This window comes from Anolis carolinensis, unplaced genomic scaffold (assembly GCF_035594765.1).
Source record: "Anolis carolinensis isolate JA03-04 unplaced genomic scaffold, rAnoCar3.1.pri scaffold_13, whole genome shotgun sequence".
Taxonomy (NCBI): domain Eukaryota; kingdom Metazoa; phylum Chordata; class Lepidosauria; order Squamata; family Dactyloidae; genus Anolis; species Anolis carolinensis.
The window spans coordinates 2,971,547-2,991,993 of NW_026943824.1; the positions used below are offsets into that span (position 1 = coordinate 2,971,547).

General features: G+C 46.3%; 2 protein-coding genes across 4 annotated transcripts in view; both read right to left on the minus strand.

Annotated features, from left to right (window-relative positions):
- amz1 (archaelysin family metallopeptidase 1) lies at positions 1-16,805 on the minus strand. 3 transcript variants are annotated; one of them, XM_008118721.3, is made up of 7 exons: positions 15,951-16,805; positions 5,809-6,148; positions 4,071-4,238; positions 2,925-3,053; positions 2,433-2,599; positions 2,001-2,177; positions 1-757 (listed from the first exon to the last, which is right to left on the minus strand). In XM_008118721.3, exons 2-7 carry the CDS (start codon positions 6,110-6,112, stop codon positions 188-190), a joined length of 1,515 nt encoding a protein of 504 aa, XP_008116928.1. In that variant the 5' UTR covers positions 6,113-6,148; positions 15,951-16,805; the 3' UTR covers positions 1-187. The 3 variants fall into 3 exon arrangements, with proteins under 3 accessions (XP_008116928.1, XP_003226098.1, XP_016852104.1); XM_003226050.4 differs by lacking the exon at positions 15,951-16,805 and adding an exon at positions 12,339-13,147; XM_016996615.2 differs by lacking the exon at positions 15,951-16,805 and having other exon boundaries at positions 5,809-9,179.
- A 148-nt stretch (positions 16,806-16,953) lies between these two features.
- Positions 16,954-20,447, minus strand: part of brat1 (BRCA1 associated ATM activator 1) — a gene marked incomplete in the record, with an annotated part of 11,014 nt that continues 7,520 nt past the window's right edge. Inside the window, 5 exon segments of the mRNA XM_062964245.1 lie at positions 16,954-17,990; positions 18,616-18,782; positions 19,647-19,745; positions 19,884-19,986; positions 20,295-20,374. Coding sequence (XP_062820315.1) covers positions 17,268-17,990; positions 18,616-18,782; positions 19,647-19,745; positions 19,884-19,986; positions 20,295-20,374 — 1,172 coding nt within the window.

The window sequence follows — 20,447 nt, forward strand, 5'->3', positions numbered from 1 at the left end:
CTCAATAAAGAAGCTTCTTTTATTGCACTTGGAGAGAGTTCACGGATCTCTTCTCAACGGAATGACAAAAACGTGCACTGAAAAGAACAAGAGGCATAACAAGGAGAAAAGAAGCTAACAAAACCCACATCTAAACCCCCAGGACCCCACATCCCACCCCAGGATCAGGCAAAGTCTCTTGGTGGGGCTAGCTCTCCTCCCATTTCCAGCGACAAGGGGAGGATTCTGCTTTGGCTTGCTTTCGGGAGCTCAGTTTCCTTCTCAAGGAGGAGAACTTGTCACCCAGGACTTTCCGTAGCCCTGGACTGTCGGTGGGCAGCGGGAGCTCCCTCCGCGTGTTGGGCAGCCGTCCTGTGAACATTTCCCACCGCGCCATCGCGTCCACGGCCCTGTCCACTTGCAGAATCTCTTCCTCGGAGACGTCCTTTTCAAGCGCAGCAATGCACATCTGGAGCCAAAGCGTGTACTCCTTGATCATGTCCGAGGGTTTCGGCGCAATACCCAGCTGTTCCTGGCTTGGAGCATCAGCCAGGGAACAAGACTGATCGTCAAGATCCAGGTCCTGCAACGTGGAAACGGCTTGGCTGCAAGTGTCTGGTGTCAGGGGTTCCGAAAGGGACGTGACCGCCTCAGAGTCGTTCTCGCAATCCATCCCAGAGTCCGTGCTCGGTTGCAAAACATCCTCTGACAGAGACAACTCGGACAGTTCTTGGCTGAGCCAGGTGGATGAAATAGTTTGCATCCAAGCATAAAGTTTCTGTGCCAAAGAACAAAAACAAGCATGTATTTCTTTTGAAAGTAATTTATAGTTCATCAAATAATTTATTTATTATTTATTTATACTACAGTAGAGTCTCACTTATCCAACATAAATGGGCCGGCAGAACGTTGAATAAGCGAATATGTTGGATAATAAAGAGGCATTAAGGAAAAGCCTATTAAACATCAAATTAGATTAAGATTTTACAAATGAAGCACCAAAACATCATGTTAGACAATAAATTTGGCAGAAAAAGTAGTTCAATATGCAGTAATGCTATGTAGTAATTACTGTATTTACGAATTTAGCACCAAAATATCATGATATATTGAAAACATTGACTACAAAAATGCGTTGGATAATCCAGAACATTGGATAAGCGACTGTTGGATAAGTGAGACTCTACTGTATTTACATTCCACCCTTCTCACTCCATAGGGGACTCAGGGCGGATCACAATACACACATACACGGCAAATATTCAATGCCGTTTTTAGACATACAAGACAGACAGATAGAAAACATGGCTGTGTGCATAAGCTTTTAATAAGTAATACGATAACGTCGACATGGTCTGATTGAAGGCTGAAGCATGAGGCTTTTAGACAAATGGATCTAATTTACATATGTTTTAAATGTTAAAATGTATTTTAATGATGTATTTTTATAGTTTGAATTGATGATATGTACTGGTTTTGTTTTATTATTATGTTCTTGGCATTAAATGTTGCCAACTGTTGTAAGCCACCCTGAGTCCCCGCGGGTGAGAAGGGCAGGGTATAAATGCCGGAAATAAATAAATAATAGTAAATAGAGGTGTTTCGGCAATTTTTCTAACTTTGGCGCCTGAAGGTTATGCTTGATTCCGGCCACAGAGAGTGCTGTCACTCCATCCGCTATGACGATGAGCCCTTTTTGATCGCAGAATTTTCCCTCCTTGTTCTTTGATCGCCGGCATTGTTATGGTGTCGTAAAATACCTCCCTGCTTAAGCGGTGCCTAATTTCTCTACTCACAGCACAGATGTTTTCGAACTGTTTAGGTGGACAGTGAGCTAAGCTAATGGTCGGGTGCTCAAGTTCATTAACTGTTATAGGATGGAACTTCAGTGCTAAGCATGAACTACTGTAAGGAATTATAGTATGAAAACAAAATCTGCATGTCCAGTGCAATTCAGCCACCGTTTTACTAAGACTCAAGATCCTGCCTAGCAGGAGGAAGGGCGTGGGCTCTGCTCTTACCCGGTAGCGCTCAATGAGCTTGAAACCCACAACGTACTGCAGCTTCCGAAGGCAAATTGGGCAGGGCTCCAGCGGTCGCAGCAGAACTTCATCCAAACTCAAGGCGCCTTGCATGATGCACTGAAGCCAGCGGCAGTTTCCCAAGCCGATCAGGTGGCAGATCTCATGGCAGGTGACCTGTCACGTGAGAAACCGAGAAAAAGTACAGTCTGAGGCTCATCCTTGATAGCACAGTGTCATGTACTCCCTATTACTTGCTCTTTGAAAATGCAACATCCCACACCACTCACTATACTAGCTACAATCTTGTCCATTTTGATGGTGTAACTTGGTTTCCAGATACATCTTGCTTTCCAAATGTGGCTCTACTCTGGCAAAACATGTACTCCTCCTAACGCCAAGTTGTAGCTCTGTCAACAGTGCACAACTGACCTTGCAACACTGGAGCATCTCCAGCAGGTTGAACAGCAAGGCCTGGTTCCTGGCCTGTTCCAGGACATCATCGTGCACCTCTTGCCTCCATGGGGATGGGTTCAAAGTGGTACAGCCCACCTGGGGGAATTCACCGGAAAACCTGGCAAAGCTGCAGACGCCAACTTCTATGGAAAGAGGAAACCAGAGGTGAGAAAGGTCAGTTTCATTTCCATAGACACCCACCCATTCATTCACTCGCCACAGGAAAAACTACTGTCGATCACATACAAGTGGGTTTATCAGCATCATCCATTATGAAGCTTTCCAAAAAATAATAGGATTTGATGTTTGCAAGAAATTTGGGAGTAGCTTTGGAGTATGCGGTGCATTCTAACTTTTAGTATCCTACAGCAGAAATCTCATTTCCACTCCAATGGCTCCATTCTCATGGATCAATCCCAGGAGAGTGTGACTCCAGTACTGTGGAAAATCACAAGATAGAAAGCAAACCTTGGCCTGGCAAAAACTTCCCAAAAGTGAAGCTCCACGTCTCGCAGGGGTAGAGGTCCGCAAGGGTGAGGCCCAGAACACAGAGGGCATCCATTGGCTTGTTGTTCTTCAGGAAGGTCAGAATCCCATCTACAGAAGCAGAGGAAACACTAGATGAAGCCTGCAATTGCCTTGGGATGAAATCAGTTGCTACAATACATCCATAAAGTTTTGATCTACGACAAGGCTTTATTTATTTATTTACAGTATTTATATTCCGCCCTCTTTCTCACCCCGAAGGGGACTCAGGGCGGATTACAATGAACACATATATGGCAAACATTCAATGCCAACAGACAACAACATACATTAGACAGACTCAGAGGCATTTTTAACATTTTTCCAGCTTCACGATTCCGGCCACAGGGGGAGCTGTTGCTTCACCGTCCAGTCATGGCTGTACTTCCTCATTCCTTCCCTCGTGTTTTGCTGGCAGTTTTATGGTGTTGTAAATTAGCCTCCCGCATAAAGCGTCCCTAAATTTCCCTAATTGACAGGTGCAACTGTCTTTCGGGGCTGCATAGGTCAACAGCAAGCCGGGGCTATTAATGGTCGGAGGCTTAACCCGACCCGGGCTTCGAACTCATGACAGTAGTGATTTATAGCAGCTGGTTACTAGCCAGCTGCGCCACAGCCCGGCCCCAAACTGTGCTCTGTGGAACCCTTTGGGCTCCACGAGTGGTAGTGAAAATCTCCATGAAGCCATGCAGCTTCCTGCCTCCTATTTCCCAGTACCTACAACTTCAAATTTTTATTATGCGTGTAGATAATAAATCAACATTTTGTGGGGCTCCACAATAAAAACTTTGCTTCAAAAAGGCTGAAAAAGTTTGAGAACCCCTGGTCTGGGTGAGCAAATATTTCTCTGATGACCAAAGGGTGAGCATATCCGGAAACAATGTCCCAAAAGGAAAGAGTGACAGCCACTGCCCAAACATTCTGCCAGGGAAACATGGTGTTTCCTACCTCACTCCCTTCCTCCCTGCTCTGGTCAAGAGTGATAAAACATTGACTAATACAAGTGAAAAGGAAGGAAGGCGAGGATGAGCTAAAAGTGCAATGCCACTCACCCCACCATTGTCCCCACTTGCTCTCCCATCACCTTACCGGCATGGAGTTGCACTCTGTCCGAATCCTGGTTGTGGCGGTAACAGCAATGAATGGAGGAGACAGGCACAGAAGGAAGGCACTTAACACGGAGGCCCAGGAAGAAGGATTCGACACAGCTGCGGAGGGAGTCCAGCAAGGAGATCCCAACAGGACCTTCACTTAGGTCTGAGAGAAAAAAAAGTGTCAAGTCAGTTACTTGTCCTTGCATGGTCAAGTACAAAGAAGGTGGCAACAACAACATACTAAAGTGCAAAAAAAAAGTTCAGTGCCTGGGAAGGGTTTTGTTTTGGACTGTGCTTCCGAGTCTCCTCGAGCCACTGTGGCCACGATTTGTACTCTTTCCCAAGACCTGTGCACATTTAAAGCAATATTTGGAGGTGGGGATAACTTTGCAAATCAGGTAAGTGGTGCAGCGATATCAACACAAACAGCGGATTTTTAATTGCCTTGGCACAAAATTATAGAAAACAACAGAAGTGTAACAATACAAGAAAACACAGTAAGCTAAAACATGGTCTATTTTAGAGTTCCTATATATTGGAAATGAGTGGAAAATGCACAAGAGCAACCCTATTTCAATTGCAATTTAGGATCATAGCACTAGAGGTTATTTCTTCAGTTGGCAATAGTTCCCATGTTTACCTCATCCTTAGCCCCTTATCAATAACAGTCTCGGGTTACCTACTTCTTTTGTTTACATTCTTCACTGGATGCATTTTATGGCCCAGTCATTTTTATGCATGTTTCAGGTTTTTATCCGACCTATGTTTTATTGATATGTTTTATTGATTTGTTTTACTTTGTTGTTTTTGTGGGGTTTTTTTACTATGACTGTTATTATTTGGGCTTGGCCCCATGTAAGCCATCCTGAGTCCCTTTGGGGAGATGGAGGCGGGATATAAAAATAAAGTAGTTGTTGTTGTTATTATTATTATTATTATTACTATTATTACTATTATTATTTTATTGTATGACATAGCAAACAAGATCGATATGCTGGATTTCATATCACAAAATCACAAGTTGAACACTTCCCAAGTATCTAGGACTGTGTGATGTATTTTCGGATCATGTGCGCAGATCCTAGTCGGGTGGCCTTTTGCAGTTGGCAGATCGTAATTTTGTCAATGTTTATTGTTTCCAAATGCCGGCTGAGATCTTTTGGCACGGCACCCAGTTATTATTATTATTATATTATGACACAGCAAACAAGATAGATATGCTGGATTTCATATCACAAAATCACAAGTCGAGCACTTCCCAAGTGTCTAGGACTGTGTGATATATTTTTGGATGATGCACGCAGATCCCAGTCGGGTGGCCTTTTGCAGTTGGCAGATCGTAATTTTGTCAATGTCTATTGTTTCCAAATGCCGGCTGAGATCTTTTGGCACGGCACCCAGTGTGCCGATCACCACTGGGACCACCTGCACTTATTATTATTATTAAATTATTATTAATACATAATTTATTATTATTATTGTTGTTATCCTCGTGAAGTATGCTAAGACTATGGAAACATTAGTGTATATTAATGAAAATGCTTTGTCTGCACATTAGAAAAAATACGTATCTGTTAATCAATTTACCAATATTAATTTAAGGAAAGATTAAACATAAGCTTTGCTTTTGTAAGACAATTGGAAGTTAGAAACCCCTCCCAATCATCTATGAGTTTACCTGGAGATCCTCATCTACTGTCTGCCGCCCTTATGTAATACCAATGTTCAGTTACCTATGGGTTGCAAATATATGTGCTTCCGGTAGCATCGTTGCTTTCTCCTCAACAGTGAATAGTAGAAGGTTTCGAAATCCTCCGGAGCATCAGGGTGGCTGAGAATCCAGTCAAAGGCCGTCCTGATGAACAAGCTGCAGAAAAGTGTCCGTCGGGGATTGTAGGCCTCGGAGAGGAAGAGTTTCTCGGCACTTGAGAAGGCCTTGGCGTACAGCTCCTGCAGCGCGGGGTTGGTTGAGATCAGCGCATCCTTCAGCGCCCGAGGTCCAAAACTGAACTCCTGGGCATGTCTGCACTGCAACATTGCTGGCAACAAACCCTGGATCTGTCACGCTGTCTTCTAGAGGGAGAAGAAAACAATGCTTGATCCCATACTTTGCTTTTGGATAAACCTATTGCGAGGAGCTAATAGCAACTGCCACCAATTTGTAAAGATGCAACCACCAAAGACTCAGAGAGGAGACCTTTTACTTTTTTTCTTTCTTCTTCTTCACTTTAGATGGTAGCGTATGGTTTATAATATATGTGACAGAGGCTTAGATGTTGGAAGAAAAATAACAAGTTTATTCAGGCACAGAGCTTAGTGGTTACGATGTTGTTTCTCACTTAGAAGTATTTTTATTAACAGTTACAATACTAGAATGAGATGAGTCAAACTCCCTAAAGTGTCACTTCTTTTACTTAAAGTAGTTAGAACTTCTTTCTCTGCTACTTTTAAACCACAGTCACCCCTGTGATATACGATCACAGATTCCCTGTTCCTTACCAGGACACAGACTACATTAAATAAGTCACCAAACTTATTTTAAACTGACTCAAAATGAACAATTGAGTCTCCTTGATCCCCTCAACCTAGGATCAATCTTCCCTGTGCCTCATCAGAGCACAGACTGATCCCTTTTTTAAACTCTGCGCTTCTTCAACAAAACGACAGTTGGCTCCGCCTACTTCTCCATGGCAACCAGCCTCTAAGTGTTGAGATGCAATAACTGTAATACTTACCTTTTTAAAACACAAACACACAATTAAACATAACATCTGTAAACCAAAAATGCGTACTTCATTACACCTATCCAAGGAATCTGCATGCACCAACCATTGCCTTAAACATCTTTCCTCACGATGTAGTGTTTCCAAGATGTGAGTCAAAACAATGCACCCTTTTAAATACCATGTCCAAACCGACATTTGTCTTGGAAAGATGCAATGGAGTAATTCTTTCCCATTCTTGGGCTTCTTTTTCGAATCTGGCACAATCGTTTGCAGGTACCATCCCTACCAAGGATTCCTAAATTACAACTTGTGGCAATCTCTTCATAAATGATTCCCTTTGTAAATCAGCTGCTATCAAGCAACTCTCCAAGAGTGACAACTACCCATTAATTATTCCCTTTGAAAGTTCCTCTCTCTGTCACTCATTCGCAGCTTGGCTCAGGCAGCCCCCTTCTAAGGCCGTCACAATCTGAAATGATAACAACAGACATCAGCATAATAAGAAAATATGGGCCAACTGTGCAGCAGAATGGGGTTGAAGATGGGATGTCAAAAGGTTCTGCATGCCTGTGCTATTTTTGAGAGAGAGAGAGAGAACAATACCTTAAATATGCCTTATTTCAACAGTCGCTGGAAGCTGACAAAGCTTCATTGTTTGGGCTCATCTGAGTTGCTAACTGTGGATAGAAACGTTTCACCCACATCAATGGCTGGCATCCTCAGAGGTTGTGAGGTCTGTTGGAAACTAGGCAAGGGTGGGTTTATATTTATTTTATTTATTTACAGTATTTATATTCCGCCCTTCTTTCTCACCCCGAAGGGGACTCAGGGCGGATTACATCTATATATATAAAAGAGTGATGGCATCACGGCGACCCACAAAACAACAAAACTACAGGCCCCCCAACCTCGAAATTTGACAACACAACCCATCATCCACGTCTCTAGGTTGATACAACAAAAAGAAAAGAAAAATAAAGTCCTAATTAGAGGGAGAGGAATAATTGTTTTTATCCAATTGCTGCCAGTTAGAAGGCTAAGTTCCACCCACTTGGTCTCCTAGCAGCCGACTCAGCCCAGGGAACAGGCACAAGAGTTTGGAGAGACCCCTAAGGGCCATCCAGCCCAACAGTACACAATCCAAGCATTCCCAACACATGGACAACGTATAAATACTATACAATACTACACAGGGACATAGACCCCCCTCTATCCTCACCACTTTCACAGTACACAAACAACCAAATGCATACTAAACATAAAGACAACCATACAACAGACATTCAATACCACCACTACCTCAACAATTTCTCACCAACACCACCAGACAACGCCACAGCAATGTGTGGCCGGGCACAGCTAGTTACACATATAAGGCAAACATTCAAAGACAGAGACAAACGCAGGCTCCGAGCTGGCCTCGAACTCATGGCCTCTTGGTCAAAGTGATTTGTTGCAGCTGGCTGCTCACCAGCCTGCGCCACAGCCCGGGCCTTATATATCTGGAATGTCGATATGTAAAAGGGCACATGTTTGAAAAGGATAAGATATACCAAAATACAAAATGTGTTGCCAGAGTTCCCCCGGTTTCTCCGTTTTAGCAATGTTCCCATTCTGTTTTTTCTCCTTTGCACGCATTGTCCTCCTCTGTCATTTCCAATGTACCCAAGTCCTCCAAGGACAGGAAGTAAGTATAGACCGTCCCCGAGAGCTCATCAAAATAGAAGCCATGTCTGGAGAGGAGCCCAAGGGCACATCGCAATGCTCTGCACAGCCCAGGGCACCTTGTTTTCCTTTATGCTTCTCTGACAAGAACATAGGCTTTCAGCAAATAGATCTTCACTTGGTTTGAATGTCATAGGAGGCTGTGTGTGTGTTTTTTCATTATTGGCAACATCACAAAGGGCCTCTGCGTGCAGACAAAACAGATTCACATCAGGCATTATTCTAATGTGCAGCTGGACACATAGGGAAATAAAAGGGCCCTGAGAAATAGGCATTTGTACAGTCGTCAGTATGGGCTTTTATACCCTGTTTTCTCTAAAATAAGACATCCCCAGAAAATAAGACCTAGTAGAGGTTTTGCTGAATTACTAAATATAAGGCCTCCCCTGAAAGTAAGACCTAGCAAAGTTTGTGTTTGGAAGCATGCCCAACGAACAGAACACCGGAGCATGCAGGATCAGTAAATGTACATACCATGTTTCCCCGAAAATAAGACAGTGTCTTATATTAATTTTTGCTCCCAAAGATGCACTAGGTCTTATTTTCAGGGGATGTCTTATTTTTCCATGAAGAAGAATTCACATTTATTGTTGAACAAAAAATGAACATTGATTATATACTGTACAGTAGTTGTCATCACAAACCAGCATAACCAGACAAACTGTGAATCTTATCAAGAATTTCTTGTTACTACCATTATTTCCATGTACAACAATATCTATGGTATGTACATTTACCAATCCTGAAATTGCTAATGCAATTCAGTTTTCATAGTAAAGGTTTCCCCTGACATTAAGTCTAGTTGTATCCGACTGGGGGTTGGTGCTTATCTCCATTTCTAAGCCGAAGAGTCAGCGTTGTCCATAGATACCTCCAATGTCCCGTGTCCCTGGAGTGCCGTTACCTTCCTGCCGGAGCGGTACCTATTGATCTACTCACATTTGCATGTTTTCGAACTGCTAGGTTAGCCTGCATGGAGTGCCATTACCTTCCCACCGAAGCGGTACCTATTGATCTACTCACATTTGCATGTTTTCGAATTTCTAGGTTAGCCTGCATGAAGTGCCGTTACCTTCCCGCCGAAGCAATACCTATTGATCTACTCACATTTGCATGTTTTCGAACTGCTAGGTTAGCCTGCATGGAGTGCCGTTACCTTCCTGCCGAAGCAATACCTATTGATCTACTCACATTTGCATGTTTTCGAACTGCTAGGTTAGCCTGCATGGAGTGCCATTACCTTCCCACCGAAGCGGTACCTATTGATCTACTCACATTTGCATGTTTTCGAATTTCTAGGTTAGCCTGCATGAAGTGCCGTTACCTTCCCGCCGAAGCAATACCTATTGATCTACTCACATTTGCATGTTTTCGAACTGCTAGGTTAGCCTGCATGGAGTGCCGTTACCTTCCTGCCGAAGCAATACCTATTGATCTACTCACATTTGCATGTTTTCGAACTGCTAGGTTAGCCTGCATGGAGTGCCGTTACCTTCCCGCCGAAGCGATACCTATTGATCTACTCACATTTGCATGTTTTCGAACTGCTAGGTTAGCCTGCATGGAGTGCCGTTACCTTCCCGCCGGAGCAGTACCTATTTATCTACTCACATTTGCACATTTTCGAACTGCTAGGTTGGCAGAAGCAGAGGCTAACAGCAGGCGCTCGTTCTACTCCCCGGATTCAAACCGCCAAACATTCGGTCAGCAAGTTCAGCAGCTCAGCGGTTTACTCGGTCACAGAGCATAAAACATAGTACTGGATGGACCAAAGAGAAGCTGCCCATGATAGAAGAGGAAGAAAGCCTAACCTTGATTCACCTGTCCCACAGATTGAACCGTGACACCCCTGATGCATGAACACAACCAAGAGCTTGTCCAGTCCAGCGTTTCTTCTCGCAATGGAAGGGGAATGTGTGAACTGACTTCACTAAGAAGCACTGCTTCCTCTGCTGTCAAGGTGAAGGCGTGAGCCCTAGAGAAAGAGCCCAAGCTGCTTCTGCTTCCATATGCCGGGATCCCCTCCCTTGGAAACTGGGTCAACCCTGGAGTAGGGGGGGGGTGCTCCTAAGAGAGATATTAAGGGCAGAAGCAGGCATAGTAAGGAGCTAGGAAGCTGAGGTGGCAGAGAAGTCAAGACTACAGGAAGACCATCATTTGAAACCTGGCCCTTGAAAAGCATGTGTGGAAATTTTGGCCAAATGGATGACCATCAAAGGCTAATGCTTCTCATAGAGTTGCGAATCCAGACTGGGGTTTGGTGCTGTCCAAGGTACTGAACCCTATCCTTCAAAGGAGGATCTTGAATCATTCCTGCTTTGACTAGGACCAATCCCAGGAATAGGCCACCTTTCCTATAGACCGGGCATGAGCCAACTTGGGCCCTCCAGGTGTGCTGGACTTCAACTCCCATCATTCCAAACAGCCTACTGTTTCCAAAGTTAATTTAGAACCGTAAACATCAATAGCAGTGCTTCTCAAAGGAGTAGTCGGTGGACTAGCCCTGCTCCCGGATCCAACGGTTGCTGTCTAGCTTTCCAAGAAAGCAACCCTTGCATCCAATGGGCACAAATATGGTCCTATAATAATAATAATAATAATAATAATAATAATAATAATAATAATAATAATAATAATTTTTACGATCTGCCAACTGCAAAAGGCCACTCTACTGGGATCTGTGCTCATCATCCAAAAATACATCACACAGTCCTAGACACTTGGGAAGTGTTCAACTTGTGATTTTGTGAAACGAAATCCATCATATCTATCTCGTTTGCTGTGTCATACAATATTAATAATTTTATTTTTATACCCCGCCCTATCTCCCCAAGGAGACTCGGGCCGGCTTACATGGGGCCAAGCCCAGGCAAAACAGACAATATAAAACACAACAATAACACAAATCAATCAACAATAAAGCAAGTCATAAAACAAATAAAATCATATAAAACAAACATGCTTGATAAAATCCTGGGTTGGCTCCTAAAAAGAACTGGACCATAAAAGTGCTAGTAGTATCATATCCAGCAAGATGGGAGCTGAATGTTCCCAACTTCTGATGCCTCAGAGAGAATGCTTCTGGAACAAGGCCATGCAGCCCAGAAATTCCCAGCAACCTATTGTTGCTATTATTGTTGTTCTTATTAGTGTATGACGCAGCAAACAAGATAAATATGCTGGATTTCGTATCACAATATCACAAGTCGAACACTTCCCAAGTGTCTAGGACTGTGTGATGTATTTTCAGATGATGCACGCAGATCCCAGTAGGGTGGCCTTTTGCAGTTGGCAGGACTTCATCACATTGACTTGTTTGGCAGTTTGCCCGTTCCCCAACACTGCTGTGTTTTCATCCTGCCTCCTTGCATTTGCCTTGTTGCATCCCTGGGGGGCTATTTTGCGGGACAATCAGAAAGTCAGGAGGCTTCTGGGGAGGTGATGTCTCTCCACCAAAACTCCCTATCAATATAGGAGGCAGAGACAAGCATAGCGGACAATATCTGAATGATATTGATCCCTATGTTGGAAATCTTTGACCTGGCCAACCCAAGAGGTGGACTTCACCTTGTTTTGTAAGTAGAAGGTGCTGCTTAGGTTGACCCTTAGAGGATTCTTCTTGTTTTGGAAAGGGAAGGCAGCTTTGGAGACTTCCCAAATCTCGTCCTCGAGCCAGACATGAATGATTGCAACCTTGGATTGAAAGAGGGGACAGGATGCTCTCCCAGCAGCTTTCCTCCCACTGAGGCACTCTCTCCCCCAAATGCCCTCCTTCCCTTGTCCTTTGCAGTCTAAGCAAGGCTTTCCCCTACCTTTCCGAGGCAATCCCGGCTCTCCAAGGCGGCAGTCGGTGGAGCCCCGTCTCCCTCTCAATCTCTCTCTCTCTCTCTGCGGCTGGAGGAAGGAAGGGAGGGCCAAGGAGGCTTCCCGAGGCGTGACGTGGGCGAGAGAGAGAGAGAGAGAGAGAGAGAGAGAGAGAGAGAGAGAGATATCAGAGGGAAAAGCAGGCTGTCTGTGGGGGCGGATCAGGAGGGAAAGCCTTTGGGGAAGTTCCCATCAAAAGAGAGGAGCCCAACGCCCAACTGCAGCCCTATTTCCATGCTTTGAGTCCAGGCAGCCCCCCAACTTGGCTCCTTTCCTTGTTTTGCTCTTCAGCTGCCAGAAGGTGGTCCAGGCTGATGGGAACTGAGCACTCCCACTCACCTGCAGGACCAGAGTTTAGGCATCACTGATGGGCAGAACCTCAAGAGAGGATTTGATCCTTGCAATCTGTAGGTAAAGGTTTTCCCCTTGACATGAAGTCTAGTCGAGTCCGACTCTGGGGGATGGTGCTCATGTCCATTTCTAAGCCAAAGAGCCGGCATTGTCCATAGACACCTCCAAGGGCACGTGGCTGGCATGACTGCATGGAGCACCATTACCTTCCCACTGAAGTGGTACCTACTGATCTACTCACATTTGCATGTTTTCAAATTGCTAGGTTACCCTGCATGAAGTGCCGCTACCTTCCCGCTAGAGCAGAACCTATTGATATACTCACATTTGCATGTTTTCGAACTTCTAGGTTAGCCTGCATGGAGCGCCGTGACCTTCCCGCCGGAGTGGTACCTATTGATCTACTCACATTTGAATGTTTTTCAAGTGGCAGGGAAGGTGCACTTAGTGGCAGGGAAGGTGCACCTAGCGGCAGGGAAGGTGCACAGGGCACCTGGGGGTAGGGAAGGTGCACCTGGCGTCAGGGAAGGTGCACCTGGCATCAGGGAAGGTACACCTGGCGTCAGGGAAGGTGCACCTGGCGTCAGGGAAGGTGCACCTGGCGTCAGGGAAGGTCGACCTGGCGTCAGGGAAGGTCGACCAAGTGGCAGAGAAGGTCGACCAAGTGGCAGAGAAGGTCGACCAAGTGGCAGAGAAGGTCGACCAAGTGGCAGAGAAGGTAGACCAAGTGGCAGAGAAGGTAGACCAAGTGGCAGAGAAGGTAGACCAAGTGGCAGAGAAGGTAGACCAAGTGGCAGAGAAGGTCAACCTGGTGCCAGAGAAGGTCGACCTGGTGGCAGAGAAGGTCGACCAGGTGGCAGAGAAGGTCGACCAAGTGGCAGAGAAGGTAGACCTAGTGGCAGAGAAGGTAGACCAAGTGGCAGAGAAGGTCGACCAAGTGGCAGAGAAGGTCGACCAAGTGGCAGAGAAGGTCGACCAAGTGGCAGAGAAGGTAGACCAAGTGGCAGAGAAGGTAGACCAAGTGGCAGAGAAGGTCAACCTGGTGCCAGAGAAGGTCGACCTGGTGGCAGAGAAGGTCGACCAAGTGGCAGAGAAGGTCGACCAAGTGGCAGAGAAGGTAGACCTAGTGGCAGAGAAGGTAGACCAAGTGGCAGAGAAGGTCGACCAAGTGGCAGAGAAGGTCGACCAAGTGGCAGAGAAGGTCGACCAAGTGGCAGAGAAGGTCGACCAAGTGGCAGAGAAGGTCGACCAAGTGGCAGAGAAGGTCGACCAAGTGGCAGAGAAGGTCGACCAAGTGGCAGAGAAGGTCGACCAAGTGGCAGAGAAGGTAGACCAAGTGGCAGAGAAGGTCGACCTAGTGGCAGAGAAGGTCGACCTGGTGCCAGAGAAGGTCGACCTGGTGGCAGAGAAGGTAGACCAGGTGGCAGAGAAGGTCGACCTAGTGGCAGAGAAGGTCGACCTAGTGGCAGAGAAGGTCGACCAAGTGGCAGAGAAGGTCGACCAAAGTGGCAGAGAAGGTCGACCAAGTGGCAGAGAAGGTCGACCAAGTGGCAGAGAAGGTCGACCAAGTGGCAGAGAAGGTCGACTTAGCGGCAGAGAAGGTCGACCAAGTGGCAGAGAAGGTCGACCAAGTGGCAGAGAAGGTCGACCAAGTGGCAAGGTCGACCAAGTGGCAGAGAAGGTAGACCAAGTGGCAGAGAAGGTAGACCAAGTGGCAGAGAAGGTAGACCAAGTGGCAGAGAAGGTCGACCAAGTGGCAGAGAAGGTCGACCAAGTGGCAGAGAAGGTCGACCAAGTGGCAGAGAAGGTCGACCAAGTGGCAGAGAAGGTCGACCAAGTGGCAGAGAAGGTAGACCAAGTGGCAGAGAAGGTAGACCAAGTGGCAGAGAAGGTCGACCTGGTGGCAGAGAAGGTCGACCTGGTGGCAGAGAAGGTCGACCAAGTGGCAGAGAAGGTAGACCAAGTGGCAGAGAAGGTAGACCAAGTGGCAGAGAAGGTAGACCAAGTGGCAGAGAAGGTCGACCAAGTGGCAGAGAAGGTAGACCAAATGGCAGAGAAGGTCGACCAAGTGGCAGAGAAGGTCGACCAAGTGGCAGAGAAGGTAGACCAAGTGACAGAGAAGGTAGACCTAGTGGCAGAGAAGGTCGACCAAGTGGCAGAGAAGGTCGACCAAGTGGCAGAGAAGGTCGACCAAGTGGCAGAGAAGGTAGACCAAGTGGCAGAGAAGGTCGACCAAGTGGCAGAGAAGTTCGACCTAGTGGCAGAGAAGGTAGACCAAGTGGCAGAGAAGGTCAACCTGGTGCCAGAGAAGGTCGACCTGGTGGCAGAGAAGGTCGACCTAGTGGCAGAGAAGGTCGACCAAGTGGCAGAGAAGGTAGACCAAGTGGCAGAGAAGGTAGACCAAGTGGCAGAGAAGGTCGACCAAGTGGCAGAGAAGGTCGACCAAGTGGCAGAGAAGGTAGACCAAGTGGCAGAGAAGGTAGACCAAGTGGCAGAGAAGGTAGACCAAATGGCAGAGAAGGTTGACCAAGTGGCAGAGAAGGTCGACCAAGTGGCAGAGAAGGTAGACCAAGTGACAGAGAAGGTAGACCTAGTGGCAGAGAAGGTCGACCAAGTGGCAGAGAAGGTAGACCAAGTGGCAGAGAAGGTAGACCAAGTGGCAGAGAAGGTCGACCAAGTGGCAGAGAAGGTAGACCTAGTGGCAGAGAAGGTAGACCTAGTGGCAGAGAAGGTAGACCAAGTGGTGCACCTTCCCTGCCGCTAGGTGCACCTTCCCTTCCGCAAGGTGCACCTTCCCTGCCGCTAGGTGCACCTTCCCCAGGTCTTCTTAACATCAGGAAGCAGAATCTTTGAATCCATTGCTTCGTGTCATTCTGGCCCCAGGCAAAGACATGTCTAATCCTGCCCGTGCATTGCTTTTAGATTACTATTGGTAATCTAAGTTATTGTAAGCTGTCCTGGAATTCGAGTTTTAAAAAATCATTAATAGGATCACCAGAAGGTGGAGCTGAGTTGAAAGACCATAACAAGACTGCAGACTGCATTCTCCGGCACCCTTTTGCATTCCTCGGCGAGGGCAGACCGTGGCACAAAAACATCCTTCCAGTTGTGTTCCCAGGCGGCAACATCATTACACAAGCCATGTCTGCGGGACTGCAGCCTTATGTAATGCTCTGTCGAGAGAGGAGCCTTTCTATGCCTTTACTCACCCTCCAGTTACTTTTTTGTGAGCATCTCTGTCTGCCTCTGACTCTCAGGCATCTTGATCTCTCAAAGGGATCCTTCTGCTGCTTCGTTCCCCCTTTTTGTGGTGCTTGCATGAAGCTATCCAGCCTGGGCACAGAACAGGGACACTCTATATCAAGCCTCTCCCCTATCCTGCATCCAGAGCTGTCCTGTGTAGCCCTGTACATTCCTGGAAGGAGTTTTATCAGTCTCGGAACTTGTAAGCTCTTACGCAAACGAAGCAGGTTTTTGCAAACACCAGTCACTTAGCAACTGTGTCTGGTGCTTTTTAAAATAAATCACAAAAATGGAGCATTTTCAAAAACTGCAGTAGAAAAATAAGGGAAATGGAGCCTCTCCAAAAACTGCAGTCGAGCCTAAAAGCCTGTCCTGTTGTTACTGAAAATGGGTTTGGAAGGGCGAGGTGCTACCATCCGAAGACATTTGGCTGTCTTAAAACAGGGAAGCAAAGACACCTTTACTGGCTTGCACCAATTATTATTATTGTCATTATCATCATCATCATTGTATATTTCTCACACAAGCACACAATTGAGCAAAAATGTATCCAGATCTGCCTTAAAATTGAGGCTTTTGAAAAGGAGCGCTCTTAAAAGTACTGCAGTGTAAATCCAGGACAGAATTTGGCAAAGTTATACTGAATCTCCAAGACCAGCATAGTCACTGGCTGGGAATCCTGGAAATTGAGATCCCAAAAGGTAACCTTCCTGAGCTGTAATCAAGAATGGGCAACTTCTCATCCACCAAAAAAATGTACTTTAATTTCCAGCAGCCCCAACCCGTGTAAGAGTTGCAGCGCTAACAAAATGTAGCAGGCCACAAGTTGCTCATCCCAGCTATAAGCTGGTAGCCTTATGGATTTGATTCCAAGAATGCAAAATATTACCCGAGTACTGTCATTTTTAAGCGCAATGCATCCTCAGTATTGCAAGGGGCATGGCTGGTTAGAAATGATTTGCAGACCAGTTCTTAACAATGAAATATTTATTGTACACTTGCGATTTTCAGAGGGAGTGTCCTGTTTGTCTCTGAATTTTCTTGTATGTTGTTCAGCTCCTCTCAGAGGACATTCACAAAGCGATTCCTACACATAGATATGACTCTGCTAGGAAAATCTTCACCGGACGTGTCCATCTGCACAGGAAATTTTTTTTTACAAAATAGCCCTTTGTGCTCTCGGGGACAGAGGAGGGCTGTTTGAACACAGCCGTCCATCGAGGCAGCAAGGTTCTGAAAAGCAGCCTGCCCTTCAAATTGGAGATCTCCAAGCCACAGCGACATCAGTAACAGTCTGCTTCATTCTCTTCTACATTCCCTGAGGCCGAGAGGATGTCCTGCAAGAGGGACTGGGGACTCTGCTCCAAGTGATCGCTACTGAGATCCAGAGATCTTTCCAAGGCCTCCAGGTCCATCGACTTTAAAACTGTGGGCAGACACTCAGGATCCCGTAGAAATTTCTCACAAGACTCCCCAATGGTATTGATCAGTGCAGAAGGAGATGCATCCCCTGGCAATTCCTCTGGCTGAGTTCTCTCATTCGGTTCAAACCTCTTCTCCGGCTCCAGGCAGCTGTCTTTACAAATCTTTGGTTTCATGGCAAGAAGGACCCAGCAGGCTTTCAACGCTACCGGCCGGTCACAGTCCTGAAGGGCTCGGAACAGGAACTCAAATAGCTTCACTCGAGAGAATATCTGCATTAGTTCGGGAAGGTGGGAAGGCGTGCTGCTGGATGGCAAGCAATCGGTGGTGTACGGACACTCGGCAAGCCCAAACCGTGCAAATGTTTGGGCAGCAAAAGCCTCTGCCAGCTCCAGACCAGAAACCTTGACTTCCCAGTCCAAGTCCCTGCTCACGGCTTGTATCACGTCAGAAACAAATGGCTCAGGGGCAGCCAAGACGTCCGGGTGGCCCTCCCGCAGCCAGTCAATGAAGACGCCAATCACGGCTCTGCGAGGGAAGCCTTCAGTGTCCGTGGTCAAGATTTGCAGCAAGTGAGCACTGACCTTGAAGGCAACAGAAAGAAGAAACACAGAGCCTGAAAGTTGTTTATTGTTTCTCTTCTCACTCTAGTCCAGATCTCTGTCATCTAGGCTACCTGGCACCCACAAGGTGGGATCCTATCTGCTAAGATCAACGTGAGTGCGGACCTGTATGCAGCCATACAGAAATATCGACACATGAGAAGGCAGGCTTGGAGGAACCCTAAGCTTGCAAAGAAAACAGGAGGGGGGACTAAATGGGATCCCTCTCCCCACTCTTCCTGTGAAGCCCTGTGTTGACTGGCTGCTGGAATAAGAAGGATATAAGTAAGAGAGATGGGAATGGAACACCATCCTGGAAAAAAAGTGTGGATAGCTAGCTGGAGACTTAAAACAGACAGTGGCCCAGGGCACAGCTTGTGATAAGTTATTTTTGGACTGCAACTTTGAGAAGTCCTCAACTAGCACAGTCATTGGGGTAATGAGAGTTCTTGCCCCTCTCCCCGCCAAAAAAAGTTACTTTTCCCATTTGGATTCACTATGAGAAATGGGAAGTGCATATGAGACAAGACAAGACCTTGGAAAAGTCAAGAACAGTGGTTGAAAAAGTAGTTCCAGGACAAAAGGTCTGCTCAGACAAAGACTGTACCTCTTTGTGATTCCCGCTGTCATGTGAGTCAACGGCGACCATAAGGGAAAACTGCCCCAAGGCCTTTACAGCACTGGCTCGGACATAGCTCTCTGGGTCATCGAGGAGACTCTCTGCAAGAGCTGGCACCTCGGACGAGAGTAGTGCTTCCCAGAACCACTGCCGCCCTGCAGAGAGGAGAGGCAGGTTTACACATACTGCTCGATCCCATTATAATAATAACTTTATTTATTTAACCATTCCCCATCTATGCCTTCCTCTATAAGAGGAGAGCACTGTAGAAACTTGGGAACATGTTTTCACCCCTATGGTTGACTCTCAGATTCTGAAAACTGTTCCCAAATGATGTTGCTTCATTTCCACTTTTGGCCAATTAAAAAAATTGCCAGTGATACACCACATATCTGCAACTTTTAGATGGTTCCAGAAGTGGCAATTAATCGATCTGGGGTGTTTTTCACTCCCCGGACTGCCTAGAAAACCTCCCTGTGCAGCCCATGCGTTCCCTCCCTGCTCTAGAAACAGATAGCCTCACCCTTCTGTTCAAACCAAAGCCGGACTTTGAGAGATACTGGCTTATTCAGCAAATCCTGAGAACGGATGTTGGCAAGCACATGGTGGCTGATGAGACAAATATTCAGCGTCTCCAAACCCTCCAATCCCAGGGCAAAGGCAGGAATGTGCTCAAGGAAAAACTTCTGCAGAAATATTCCTGGTATGTGAAGGAGGACAAGCCAATAGCTCTGGGACAGCTTCTCCAACCATTGCCGTCTTTGTGTTTTGAGCTGCAGCTCCCATCAGCCCCAGCTAACATGGCCAGTGGTGAGGTGTCATAGGAAATGAAGCCCAAAGCACCAGCAAGAGATCAAGTTGGGAGAAGCTGTTGTAGAAGCTCATGAGAAGGGTATGGCAGGGAAAGCCATCTCTCTTTCACTGCCTCTGAATCATAGATGGACTGCCTTTGGGCACAGAAGTCTTGCTTAGCCCCTCCAAGCCACTCAGCCATGTTTCCTTTCCAGCCCTGTGTTTACCTTTCAAGTCCTTCATCACCAACATGAGGAACTCCAGGGCCGAGTCACGCACTTCCCAGCTGGGGCTGCACATGCGTTTTTGTAACACTGCGAAAATATCTGCAGAGAAAGGATAAGATGCGAGCAACAAGAGAGAGCAGAGCACCTTAGAAGTGGTCTGTTCCAGCCCCTTCAGCTATACATCTGCTTCCATTAATGGTGACCTAGTTTATCGTTCTTTAGACATGAGAGTGATACCTTTGAAAAACTGCTGATGCCGTTGGAAGTCAGCACTCGATTTGGGCGGCTCTAATGTGTTCAGAAACCACTTCAGTGTTGCCTGAAAGGTCTTCTTCAGAACCTGTAAGGGAATAAAGGCCACCGCTGCACCAATGGGCCCAGAAGGGCCCTGCCGTCACCCTCTTCGAGGCTGCCGCATTTTGGCAATGAATGTTTGCCACTTGGTTACTTTTGTCTGTAAACCGCCCTGAGTCCCTTTGGGAAGATAGGGTGGTATATAAACAAATTATTATTATTATTATTATTATTATTATTATTATTATTATTTTATGACACAGCAAACAAGATAGATATGCTGGATTTCGTATTATTATTATTATTATTACTATTATTATATTTCATAGCGATGTGACTGCTGCGTATACTCACAGTAGGGCTGGTATCTGGACTCTTTAAGTAGACAAGAAGGATGTCAAAGACCTGGTCTATGGCTTCATCACACACTAAGGCTAAATATACAGAGAAGAACAGCCAGGAATTATAACTTGGAACGAAGAGAACACAGGGACAAATAATGTAGTT

What these genes read in the sequence shown, in the direction of transcription:
- amz1 (XM_008118721.3), bottom strand. Translation starts at nt 6,112, where the DNA reads ATGTTGCAGTGCAGACATGCCCAGGAGTTCAGTTTTGGACCTCGGGCG. An exon ending in CAGAGTGCAACTCCATGCCG is followed by an intron (nt 3,054 to 4,070) that starts GTAAGGTGATGG and finishes CTGCTTCTGTAG; the next exon opens with ATGGGATTCTGACCTTCCTG. An exon ending in GAAGTTTTTGCCAGGCCAAG is followed by an intron (nt 2,600 to 2,924) that starts GTTTGCTTTCTA and finishes CTCTTTCCATAG; the next exon opens with AAGTTGGCGTCTGCAGCTTT.